We start from the raw sequence: 13,054 nt of genomic DNA, 5'->3' as shown, positions 1-13,054 counted from the left end.
ATTGCACCGTGACCTCCTGGTTCATCGGTCGATGCTCAACCACTGAGCCACGCAAACCATGGCTCTTTAAGGAAGAGAACAGCCCCAGGTGTGGGTTGTGGAGCGGCACGAGGAGCCCTGTGACGGGATATTCCCCGGACAAACCGAGGTGGAGCCGCGTCACGTGGCCTGGGCGGGGGCTGCAGAGGGTGGAGCTAGGGGAGGGACAGCGCTGGTGGGTGCCTGACTCCCCAGGACTCGGCCAGTGTGGGCCCCCGAGGCTGCAGGGGTCTCCTTCGGAAAATGGCAAAACCGTCCATTTGAAGAGCTGTCGGTGGGGGAGACGGGCCCCTCGCCCTGTGCCCCTCCTGGCCGGCCGGGCACACCAGCCCCAGGCCCAGGGGAAGAGGAAGCGCCTTCCGGAGGAAATGAGCACATGATCTGGGAAGAGGCTGACCTTTGAGTGGGAGCTGGTGGACCCCTAAAAGGTGAGCCCGCGGGGCAGCGGCCCTCCCATGTTCCCTTTCCTTCCCACGCCCCCAAGCAGCACAGAACCAGACGAAGCTCAAGGACTGGGTGCAGGGGCAGCAAAGGGATTGCAGCTCCGAGGGATGGGGGTGGGGGTGCAGAAAGGGGCAGCTGGCCCCTGGGGAGCCCCCCCTCTAGCTCTGAGGGCCTGGGGGGGCAGGACAGACATCGGAAGGTCCTGGAGCTCCTCCTCCCACCTCCTCAGCTCTCAGGATTGAAACACCCCTTGAACCCACGCGTGGATGCAGAGGCGAACTTGGAGGCTGGGGCAGGAGGTGGCCAGAAGGCGGCGTGGCCTGGAGCAGCCCGGGAGGCAGCAGGTAAGCGCCAGGTGGGAGCTGGGAAGAGAGAGCCGGAGGGGCAACTCTGGATGTCACTCAGCATGGAGTCAAATCCCTCCTCCTGGGCTTGCTACTTGGAGAGGCCCTGTGGGCCCTGGGAACAGTCTCTACTTGTCAGATATGCGAAGTCCTGTCGGATAAAAGAGCACTTGGGGGTCTGGTTTGGTGCCGTTCTTGTCAGAACCGGAGGCAGGGCTGGGCTCCGTGGAAGAGCGGTTTTATTCCTAATAATCTGAACAAGTTGCAGTGGGTTGCGCCGCCCGCACAGCTGTGACCGCAATCGCTGAGCAGGGTCAGGCCTCCGAGAGCTGAGGAGCGGGCCCGGGCCCGCCTGTCCCGGAGCCCTTGACCGATTCGCTCCCAGCAGCGGGGATGGGCAGCTGAGACGGGCCCAGCGCTGTCCGGCCACAGGTCTGCCCGCTGGCACCCCTGCTCTCAATGCCAGCGCTGCAGGGTGTGCCCGGTGGACAGGTGGCACTGGTTGGGGAGGCTTAGGAAATAGATCGATTCCATCACCTAGGCGACCGATGTCTGTAAGCGCTGGCCCTGGGGCTGGGCCCTGAGAGGCAGGCTGTGTCCTCTGGTCCTTGTTTCCAGGGAGTGACCCACAGACACGTGGGAGAGACCCTCCCTGCCCGGGGCACCTGTGCACGGGTGGCGTCCTCATGGTTTGGATTTTCTGCCTCTTGGCTAACTCGGCTCCAATGGAAGGGTGCAGCAGTGAAAGCTCTGCTTTTTCATAGAGACAGAGAGACAGAGACAGAGAGAGACACTCCGATGGATGGACACACACACACTCACACTCACACATACACAATTCCCGGGGCTCCGATAGACACACCCCCCCCCCACACCCCCTCACACACACACACACACGGTTCCCGGGGCTCTGATACACACACACACACACAGACACACACACACGGTTCCCGGGGCTCCGATGGACACATACACACACACACACACACACACACACACACACGGTTCCCGGGGCTCTGATACACACACACACACACACACAGTTCCCGGGGCTCTGATGGACACACACACACACACACACACACACACACACACACAGTTCCTGGGGCTCCGATAGACACACACACACACACACACACACACACACACACGGTTCCCGGGGCTCCGATAGACACACCCACACCCCCCCACGCCCCCTCACACATACACACACGGTTCCCGGGGATCCGATAGACACACACACACACGCACACACACACACGGTTCCACATGACTGAGGTTTTGCTGCCTATGGTTTCTTCTAGGATTTTCATGGTTTCTTACCTTTAGGTCTTTTATCCATTTTGAGTTTATGCTTGTGTATGGTGTAAGTTGATGGTCGTTTCTTTTTTTCTTTTTTTTTTGTATGTATCTAATTTTCCCAGCACTGTTTATTGAAGAGACTGTCTTGACTCCATTGTATGCTCTTGCCTCCTTTGTCAAATATGAATTGAGCGTAATGGCTTGGGTCGATTTCTGGGGTCTCTGTTCTGTTCCATTGATCTACAGGCCTGTTCTTGGGCCAGTACCAGGCTGATTTGATTATGGTGGCTTTGCAGTATAACTTTCTATCTGGTATTGTGATTCCTCCAACTTTTCTTTCTCAAGATTGCTGTGGCTATTCGGAGTCTTTTTTGGTTCCATGTAAATTTTTGGAGGATTTGTTCTAGATCTGTGAAATATGCTCTTGGTATTTTAATAGGGATTTCATTGAAGCTGTAGATTGCCTTGAGTATTATGGGCGTTTTAATGATGTTAATTCTACCCATCCATGAACACAGTATATTCTCCCACTTGTTTATATCTTCCTCTCTCTCTTTATTCAACAACCTGTAGTTTTCTGAGTACAAGTCTTTTACCTCTTGGTTAAGTTTATTCCTAAGTACCTTAAGTTTTTTTTGTTGCAACGGTATATGGAATTGTTTTGCTTAGTTTCTGAGGTTCATTATTGGTGTATAAAAAAGCCACCAATTTTGGGGTGTTGATTTTGTATCTGCTTCGTTGCCAAATTCATGGATCAAACCTAGCAGTTTTGTGGTGGAGTCATTAGGGTTTCCCATGTATAATATCCTGTCCTTTGTGAATAATGTTAGTTTTACTCCCCGCTTTCCGAAATGGATGCAAAGGGCAGTTACTTTAAAAGGCCGAGGACGAGGGAAGAACCGTAGCCAGCCTGGGACGGAACTGAGGAGCTCAGATAACTGGGAGACAGGTGTACAGTGGGGCCTTGACTTACGAGTGTCCCGACTAGCGAGTTTTTTGAGATACCAGCTGTCTCGGCAGATTTTTTGCATTGAGTTGATGGAGTAATTTGAGTTAACGAGCTCCTGAACGAGCTCGATCTTGGAACGAATTAAACTTGTAAGTCAAGGCCCCACTGTATTGATCTTAAATACTTTAAAAGCTGTGCAAACATGTCTCCCTCTCCCCGCCCTGGTCTGGACGGGAGGCGCTGGGTCTGGCCGCCCAGAACTGACTCCAGGTGAGTGCCTAGGAGCGGCGTGACCTTGAGCAGGTCAGCCCCTGACCTTGAGCAGGTTAACGGCTTCGAACACCAGCCTCCGCAGCTGGCGGTAAAATGCACCCCCAAACACCACCTCACCCGTGACCGTGACCGTGGGGAGACAATGATGGGTCTCAGGGCTTGGCTTGGCGCCTGGTACACCATAAACACTCTACGAACGATGACGGTTATTATCATGAATAAGATTAAACAACAAAAGGGCGCAGTGGTGAACGGTGGATGCATGTGGACGTGTGATAAGAAACAGCCTTGAGCAGGGCCCCCCCAAGAGGACAGACACCATCTCCGTCCTCACACATCCGTCCCCCGAGAGCAAGGACAGCCGCGGCGGCCCCGGGGCGCCTCTCTATAAAGCATCATCTCTTTATTTAAGTTAAAACAATGTTCAAGGATGGTTTCCATCTATAAAATGGACAAAGCACAAGCTCTGTACAGCAGTTCTTTTAAAAAATCAACTGGGAAAAAAAAATTACCAAACTAGATTTTTGAATTTTGCAAAACAGACCCACAGACACCATCACCGGAGCGCCGATGGAGGGAGACACAGGAGAGACTGCCACGGGGGGGACAGGGGGGGGGGGGGGCGTCGCCTCGCTTGGTTCGAGGGGCGCTGGGGGAAGAATCTTCGTTTGTAAAAAGGAGGTGGGGGTGAGACGGGCCCCAAGACTACAAAATACGCCACCGCAGGACGTCGCTTTGGCACACCGTGTCGTGTAAACATAGCTCGCCTGGGGGGGGCGTGGGGAGGCTGCCTCAGTTCGCAGTGCCCACGGGCCAAGGCCACGGGTGCCCCAGGGCCCCATAGATCAAAGGGTGCCGAGGCTCCTGGGCTGGGTGGCGGTGTGTGGGCGGAGGAACAGGAACCTGATGAGAATTTGAGATCTGTTTTCCATTGGGGACATGGTTCTCTAACAGTAGTAACAGCTCGCAGGTGACGGGTCAGACGAGGGGGCCCGGGCGTGGGGCCCAGCGCGGGGGCAGTGCCCGGGCCGGCCCCATTGGGGCTCAACAGCCCGACACAGGTACCTGACTCTCCCAGGAGCCTCTGGAAACGAAAGTGTGCGAGTCCGCCCCTGGCACTGCCTGGCAGGGGGCGAAAGGGAGAAGCCGGGGTGGGAAAGCCCCCGGCCATGTTGCCGCGCCCCATCCTCTGTCAAGGGCAAACGCACGTGGAGGAAGAGAGACCCACCGAGCTCCCTCTCCTAAAAGAAACCATCAGGCCCGGCCGGCCTGGCTCGGGGGTTGAGCGTCGACCTGTGAACCAGGAGGTACCGGTTCAATTCAAAGTCAGGGCACAGGCCTGGGGTGCAGGCTCGATCCCCACTAGGGGGCGTGCAGGAGGCAGCCGATCCATGATTCTCATCATTGATGTTCCTCTCTCTCCCTCTCCCTTCCTCTCTGAAATCAATTAAAAAAAAAAAAAAGATCAACTTCGATCTTTAAAAAAAAAGGAAATGAGCAGGAAAGAGTAGCAAGTGGCAGTGTCGACTGGCAGGGTCTTCCGGGGCCACTTCTACCCGGCGACGTCCTGGAGGGGCCTGGCATTGTGCCCTCAGGAGGCACGCGCCACCACATGGGGGGACAGGGGGCTGCGGGCACGGCCGGCCTGAGACCAGGCAGCGTGTGGGAAGGTGGGCAAGGGGAGTGAGAGGTGACCCGTGGCCAGGTGACCAGGGGGCCTCCTTGGGGCTGGGGCTCGCCTGTTCCTCCAAAGGCAAGGAGGCACCACAGGACACACCCGCCGTCCAGGGGGCGCCCGGCCTCTCTCCCTGGGTTACTTTTCATTCTTGTTCGTCGCTGTCCCTGGTTCACACTGACCACCCGGCCGCTGCTTCAGACCCCGGGTCCTCAGTGTTGCTGAGCAGGCAGGGCCGTCCCCACCCGTCCTGACAATGACCCCAAGCTCCGAGGCCTCACCTGGGTCCGGAGGGACGGACAGGCCGCCAGCGTCCGGGGCCCGGGCACAGCCAGCTGCCAAGACACTCACCCTCAGCCCATCGCTAGCCCGTAACAGCCCCCGACAGTCCCTGGGAGCTGTGGGATCATTTTCTGTTTTTCCTTAGAGAAAAGAAATTTCATTGAAAAAGACCTAAAGCAACGTTTGTCCAATCAAGTCCAGGTTTACAGATGCCAGGGGCACGCAATGTGGATTCCAACACAGAGCAGTGACGTCCACGCCGGACAGCGGGGCGGGGCCGCAGCTGGCGTCCTGGCCTCCACGGGGCCCCGCCCGCTGCCAGGGCACCCCCGGGGGCACGGCCGGCACGGCTCCGAGGGGCATTTACAGGGTGAGGACCTACAGAAACCACCGGAACGGCCGTGCGCTCTCTTTATATCTATTTATAGTGGGTGTCCCGCCACAGGAACGTTCAAGTTCAGATACGGCAGGTCCTTCGCGTCGTGTGGAGGCGGCGGGGAGCCGGACCTGCAGGTGGCCGTCGGCGCTGTGGGCCACGCGGGCTCGCGATGGGGCAAACGGAGGTTTCCAGAGAGTTCTCCCGCCGCGATGGAGCCACGCGCCCCTTCCCCCTCCCGTCCCCCAAATGCACACTTGGAGCCTGGGCTGTCGAATCCCCGCTGTGGCTGGGGTGCTCCTTGGCGTCTGGGCTGGACCAGGAGGGAGCCGACAGGAAGGGGCGGTGGCCCAGGGAGGGGACCAGGCTGCACTGTGACTGGAGATCAGTCCTCTTCCCTCGCCGCTGTGTCCGCCGCCCCGCCCCATCGGTGCCGAGGTGCCGGCGTGCAGACAGGATGGGAGACTGAGGTATATAGTTTCGCGGAAAGTTTGATCGATCCCGTGATCCCCGGCCGCCCGCGGCGGCGGCGCCTACGGCTGCAGGTTCAGCGAGAACTTCCACTGCTGGGACAGCGCCGGCCCGCACACCTCCACGCTCAGGCCGCCCGCCGTGGCCCCGCGGCTGTCCAGGCACAGGTTGCTGCCCACGTGCCGCAGCTTGGAGTTGCCCTCGATCTGCTCCCATTTCTGCAAAAGACAGGAGAGCGCCGTACCGTGAGCCTGGAAGGACAGGAGCACGCGCTGCCCGGCCGGTGTGGCTCAGTGGCTGAGCCTCGGGCCTGTGAACCAGGAGGTCACGGTGTGATTCCCGGCCAAGGGCACATGCCCGGGTTGCAGGCTCGATCCTCAGTGGAGGGGGCGTGCAGGAGGCAGCCGACCCATGATTCTCTCTCAGCATTGAGTTTCTATCTCTCTCTCCCTCTCCCTTCCGCTCTGCGATCAGTAAGTGTATTTATATATATTTATAAGTTAACAGGGTGTTAATTAAAAACACGCACGCACAAGCAGACTCGTTTCCAAGGTCCTAGGGCTGCGTCAAAACCAACCAACACACGCTTTTGGTTTCTGGTCATAAAGGAGGGGAATTGGCAAGCGTCTTAAGAAGCAGCAGCCGCAGGGCCACTGAGGGCCCCGGGGAGAAACCCAGGGCCAGGCTGGTTTGTACCTCAAAGCTCTTCTCTGGCCCCCCCAGAGGCCACTCCTCCTGCCGCTTCCTGTCCCCTCACCCCTGCAAGCCCCAGTGCTTTCCTGGAGGGAAATCCATTCACCAGGAGGCTTGTCTGGTATTTCACCCCAAAAAGGAGCTGCAGGGGCTCAGTCCTGCCCCTCCTGTGGGGAGGCGGCCCTGCCTGGGGGCGTGGCCTGGGCACTTCCGGGCTCCCACTTAGGGACCTCGCTCAGGTGAGCCAGAGGCACTGCGTCAGGTCAACTACCAGGAAATGCCTTTGTGGACAGAGCATCGAGTTGAGGAACCTGTTTCTATGTTGTGTGTGAGCTCCTAGGTGGGTGTGGGAACCTGGACTCAGAGTCCCCATTGTTCTGCATGGCAGGGACCAAACGATTCTGTTGGATTCTGAATGTCCTACTTGTAAAGTACAGACATGAAAATGCTTGTAATGTGTCCTACTTATGTGTGTGTACACACACACACACACACACACACCTAACATCAAACTACCAACCAAACTCACCAACCTACCTACCAACCAAACTCGCCAACCAAGCTCAACCAACCTACCAACTGAATTCACCAACCAAACTCAACCAGCCAACCTACCAACTGAACTCCACCAGCCAATCAAACTCTACCAACTAACTGAACCACTCTTCCAAACACAACCAACCTACCAACTGAACTCAACCAACCAACCAAACTCAATGACCAATCAGTCCCTCACCCAACCAGCCAAACTCAACCCACTAATCTGCCTACCAGGTCAGAAAACCAAGCCTAGAACCAGCCTGAATGAAATCTCATCCTGTTGTTTATCCCCATGTCAAAATCTCTAATGCTTGTTCTTAAAGAAAAAAGAAAAAGAAAAGGGAACCGGTCTCCCCATCCCGCCCCCCCCCCCCCCCCCCCCCCAGCTCTCCCTCATGGATGTGCTCTGTGATGTAGCCGCCAGCGCTCCTTCCCGGAAGTCCTTGTGCAAATCCTTTCGATAAGGAAGTTTCCATCCTCCTGCCTCCCCCCTTTCCCCTTGGACTACAAATGTGCTCATGATACGAACACACAGACGTGTCTGGAAACCAAATACTCCAACTGGCAAGACCGTGCGGCGCTGAGATACAAATAGCTCTTCTCCAAGGGCAAATGGGTGAGGCCTGGAGGGGGGCAGGGCAATGAAGAGCCCAGCGCCCCAGGACTGGCCCTGCCACACGACCCGCGACCCTGAAATTCAGGGCGATCAGATGAGCTGGGGAGGTGACTGCTGCCTGCCCATCGCCCCCTCACTCTGGCTCCCTCTCGGCTGTCACCCCCCCCCCCCCCCCAGCTGTTCTTTCTGTTGTCATGGAAAGTGTGTGCCCGGCTGCCCGCATCCACGCGTCCCTCCGAGTGGCCAGCAATCAGCTGGCCAGAGAATGCGGATGAATGAAGTCTGACTCCCTTCTCTGCAAGGGCTCCCTGTCCCGTGTCGAAGCGGCTGCTAAACGGAGGCCTCAGAAAACCGACCAGCCCCCCGCTGTCTCCGAAGGCCGTCTCACCAGCTCGGACCCTCCGTCTGGGAGGACGGGCGGGGGTGGGGGTGGGGGCAAACTTCTGAGACATCGAGGCCCGACCGAAACGTCGTCAGGAACCTCACGTTCTCACGAGGAGCACCCCCCTCTAACGGGCTGAGCGGCGTAACAGGTCCTCACACGCATCCAGAAAAGCCGACTGCTGGCAGGCCTCTCCCATCCCATGGCGCGAGCCTTTTAGGGGTGTCCGTGAAGGCTCCCGGGAACTGGGGTCCCGGCAGCAGCAGCACCTGTCAACCCTTGCAATAAAGCAAGCCCTTCGGAAAGGTAACGCCTCCATAGACTAAGCAGCCCCCTGTCTTTTAAAAAGGGCTGGAGACCCACTCCCGCCAGCCCGGCCCGCCCTGTCCCTCCTGCAGGATTCCCGGGGGCCCGGGTCCAGGGGACAGTGGCCTCTCTGTTTCACAGTCGTTCCTCCTCACCACACAGGTACCAGCCCGTCAGAAGCCGCCTCATCGACACGGACGAGTCACAGGCACTGCGGGCCGTAAGCAAACATCCGGGTGCCACACACAGGAAGGGGCACAGGGCGGCACAGAGAAGCTCCCGAGGGACCGCCGGCAGCCCCCCGTCCCCAGCAGGCCCCCCGAGAGGCGGAAACAACAGGCAGGCCCCGCGGGCCCTCCCCCTGCCCAGAGCCGGGCTCAGCAACCTTCGCAGGAGCGGCCTCACTCGCACGCACGGCCCTGCCTCGTCAGCCTCGAGGGCGAGGCTCACGCAGGAACAGACGGAGAGGACATGGGAAGACGGGGCCCAGGCCAGTGACCGCACGGCAGGAGCAGATGATGGGGCAGGGGGGACGGAAGGGGGACAGAGGGTGCTGCCCGGGGCGGGTGCCGGCGGGAGACCCACCAGCCTTCAAGTGCCCACGCCCACCGCTCCCCGACATCGGGATCCACACCTGCCCGGCACAGACCTGCGTGCCCCCCCCATGCCAGGAACCCCGCCCCGTGTGGGGCTGCAGGGGCAGCAGGAGTTGAGTCAATAAGGCAGCTGGACATCATTGTGGGAGCGGGCGACGCGGAGCCCGGGGCGCGGGCGGGAGGAGCCGGGCACCATCGGGGGTGGGGGGGGCACCGGGAGGGGGCACCGCAGGGCGGGCAGCGCACCTGTCTGCTGTCGTTCTCCCGGCAGCCCTGCAGCTTGATGAGCGAGCCGGGCGCCCGGTCCACCACCGTCAGGCACAGGTCCATGTGCTTCACCGACTTCTCCTTGGTCAGCGCCCACTCCTGCAACACACGCGGGTCAGGGGCGTGCGCCGCGGGGCCGGGAGGGAGAGGGGATGGGCGGGCCGGGAGGGAGACGAAGGGGAGGTGGTGGGGGGAAAGGGAGGGTGTGTGGTGTGTGGGAGCCTGACCAGCTCAGAGCCATCAGATGACTATGCCTCAAGGCAAGTCTGCAATTGGGGGGCATTGGGGGAGCCACATTAGGCACTTGGAGAACCTAAGAGGAACTGTTTTAGCTCTGGAGGGCGGGCAGGGCCTGGTGAGTCCGTAGCCTCCCCCGGCTTCCTTCCCTCCTGAGGGGGCCTCAGACTTGGGCTGGTCCCCTCACCCCCTCGATTCGGCTCCAGGCACCGGTCAGAACCTGGGTCAGAACCTGCGACACCCCGTCTGCCCCCCAGGCTGCAGGAGGGTGTGGCCAGCAGGAGCCAGGAGCTCCCTCACAAACCTCCCCCAGGGCAGGAGAAGGGGCAGCTAGGACGCATCACCTCAGGCCCCGCCCGGCTCCTGGGGCCCCAGCTGCCCAAGCTCCCGCGTGCACCCACCTGGTTGCCCCCCGCGTTGTGACACTCGTACACGCCGACGACGCCGTCGGCGAAGTGGCCCAGCGTGTCGAGGCAGTTGGTGCCCTGCTGCAAGGCGCCGAAGGCTATGTCCTGGTGGTCGGGGACCCTGGATGGCAACGGAGGATCGTCTGCTTAACTCCGAGGGACCCCCGGGCCCCGGGCCCCATGCCCGGCCCCGAGCTGGTGGCTCGTCTCGGGCAGCAGGAGCGAGGAGAGGAAGGGGGGGAGCCATCGGCAGGCCCCGCAGCCCCCCACAGGGGCCCGTGTTTGCACTTCTACCCTCACTGCAGCACAAACCCCACTTTTTTTTTTTCTAATTTTTTTTTTTGTTGTTAGTCCTCATCCGAGGATATTTTCCCACTGATTTTTAGGGCGAGTGGGAGAGAGAGGGAAAGACAGAAGCATGGATGTGAGAGACACATCGATTGGTTGCCTCTTGCACGAGCCCCAACCAGGGCCCGGGCCGGGGAGGCGCCTGTAACCGAGGTACGTGCCCTTGGCCTGAATCGAACCCGGGACCCTTCAGTCTGCAGGCCGAAGCTCTATCCACGGAGCCAAACTGGCCAGGGCACAAACCCCACTTCACGCGAGAGCCTGCCACCTGGCTGCCCTCTGCTGCCCCCCAAACCCTGAAAGGGAGACCCCGGCCCAGCCGGCAGGACCCACCGTAGCTCCGGGTACACGTTCTCCAGGTACCAGCGGAACGGCTTGCAGCTCAGCTTCTTCCTCAGCTCCAGGCGGCTCTGGATACTGAGAAGAGGGAAGCGGACGCTCTCACACGAGTTCAAACGCGTGGGCTCCGCGTCCAACCTGGTCGCCTGCCCCCAGAACAGGGCTGGGCGGGCGAGGAGCCTGGATCGCCCGTGTCCCTGTGACCCCGCCCTGGCCCACAACCTCCCTGGAGCAGAGGGAGGTCCCCCTTTGCCACCTGGGCGGCTGTTCTCAACTCCGTCGGTTCTTGGGGTTCAGGCCAGCCCCAGCCCCCCCTACGCCATGTCCCTCCCCAGGGCCCCACGCAGAGCGGCCGGAAGGCACAGGCGACACCTACTTGCCGTAAGGGACGTTCCTGGCGGAAGGCACGGCGGCGTAGTAGAAGTTTTTATACTCGTCCATCCACACCTCCGCCGCCCGGCGGGTGTTGCTAGGAGCAAAGGGAGTCTCCGTGAGCTGCGGTCTGCGCTCCGGCCCGTCAGCGCCCCCCTGCGCGCGTCCACGTGGGGTGCCACGCGGGAACGTCCCCGGGGTGTGGGGCCGGCAGCTTTGCCAGTGAAGCGGGGAGCGGGCCGGCCCTGCTCAGCGCCTACAGGGTGCGGCCTGGGCGGGTCTGTGTGTCCCGCCCCGTCTACTGTCCCGTCCCCCAGGTTCTGGCCACACCCTGTCCTCCTGCCCCAGGTCCCCTTCATCTCAGCGCCTGGACCTGCTGCCCTGTGCCCGCAACCCCTCGCTCCTGCTCCGGCAACCCCGTGCCTGACCGCATGGCCACCACCACCTCGCAGCCAGGCTGACGGGCGTGCACACAGCTTTATCTTTAGCATCTACGATTCCCTAGACCAGCGGTTCTCAACCTGTGGGTCGAGACCCCTCTGGCGATCGAACGACCCTTGCACAGGGGTCGCCTAAGACCATCCTGCAGATCAGATATTTACATGACGATTCATAACAGTGGCAACATGACAGTGATGAAGTAGCCACGAAAATAATTGTATGGTTGGGGGTCACAACATGAGGAGCTGTATTTAAAGGGCCAGAAGGTTGAGAACAGCTGCCCTAGGGAAAGCGTGGTCCCTGGACGACCGACCGCCTTGCTATTTTTCTTCAGGAAGCGCTCAGGTTGGCGAAAATAGACCCTACAGATCTCGGGGTCTTTCTGGCTTGAGTTTCCTGTGGCTGGACTTTGGTCTCATCCGCATATTGGACCTCGAGTCAGAGTGTAAGTTCTCTTAACGTAGCCTGCGCGCTTTCACACATGCCTGGCTCTCCCTGACCGGCCCCTCGGGCATCGGGACGAAGAACATCCCATCAGCCCCACCCACCTCATGCCACCCGTTGTCACAGCTGCCCCAGCCCGACCCCCGGCTGCGACTGCCCTGTAAGTGCGACAGCACAGGACGCACCCCTCTGAGACCAGCCCCTTCCACGCAGCACCGTGCCCGGGAGGCGCCCGCGGTCTGTGGATGGACAGCGTCCCCCGTCCCTGCTGACGGGCCCGCCACCGAAGGCCACACCTCCACAGGGCCGGGCTGGGCCCCCGTCGGGGTGGCGGTCCGCAGGTCCTGGTCCCGCTCGGGCTCTCCGCCACTTACCGGGCGAAGACGGTGCCGCTGCCGCCGGGGAAGGTGTAGGGGTGCTGCTTGCGGAACACGTGGCCCACGCGGCTGCAGGGGATGATCTCCAGGCTGCCCCCGCACTGCCACACGCGGAAGGAGATCTCTGTGGGGAGAGGCAGCGTGACCACAGGGTCCCTCTCCCTTCCTCACTGAAATCAGTACAAATATATTAAAACAAAAAACTGCCGGGCGGCGTGGCTCAGTGCTTGAGCGTCAACCTAGGAACCAGGGGGTCATGGTTTGATTCCCGGTCAGGGCACAGGCCCAGGTTGCAGGCTCGATCCCCAGTGGGGGGCGTGTAGGAGGCAGCCGGTCCAGGATTCTCTCTTATCAATCTCTCTCTCTCTCCCTCTCTCTCTGATTACACACACGCACACAAAAGAATGAAAGGGAGACTGTTTATACTGATGTGCGGACTAATTATGTCCGATGAACGGTCCCTCTAGTTTTTTCCAATTGGCGCCCTGCACACCACACACTCTTGCTGTCGCTTCCAGCTGCCCTTGTGATGCC

At 60.0% G+C, this 13,054-nt stretch overlaps 1 protein-coding gene and 1 long non-coding RNA gene across 2 annotated transcripts in view; one reads left to right on the top strand and one right to left on the bottom strand.

Annotated features, from left to right (window-relative positions):
• The first annotated feature begins 207 nt into the window (after positions 1-207).
• On the top strand, positions 208-9,053 carry LOC138999324 (uncharacterized). Its single transcript, XR_011469361.1, has 3 exons — positions 208-467; positions 713-827; positions 8,855-9,053. It is a non-coding gene; the product is annotated as an uncharacterized lncRNA (long non-coding RNA).
• The window catches only part of GALNT2 (polypeptide N-acetylgalactosaminyltransferase 2), a 62,883-nt gene continuing 53,568 nt past the window's right edge, over positions 3,740-13,054 (bottom strand). The window contains 6 exon segments of the mRNA XM_070401449.1: positions 3,740-6,373; positions 9,535-9,654; positions 10,194-10,320; positions 10,881-10,964; positions 11,263-11,355; positions 12,518-12,644. Of these exon segments, the coding sequence (XP_070257550.1) occupies positions 6,218-6,373; positions 9,535-9,654; positions 10,194-10,320; positions 10,881-10,964; positions 11,263-11,355; positions 12,518-12,644 (707 nt within the window). The 3' untranslated portion in view covers positions 3,740-6,217.

Source organism: Myotis yumanensis, unplaced genomic scaffold, assembly GCF_028538775.1.
Source record: "Myotis yumanensis isolate MYYU_CA2020_CCGP unplaced genomic scaffold, mMyoYum1.0.hap1 SCAF_22, whole genome shotgun sequence".
NCBI lineage: Eukaryota > Metazoa > Chordata > Mammalia > Chiroptera > Vespertilionidae > Myotis > Myotis yumanensis.
Note: the sequence above shows the minus strand (reverse complement) of the source record. Positions and strands in the feature narration are given on the sequence as shown.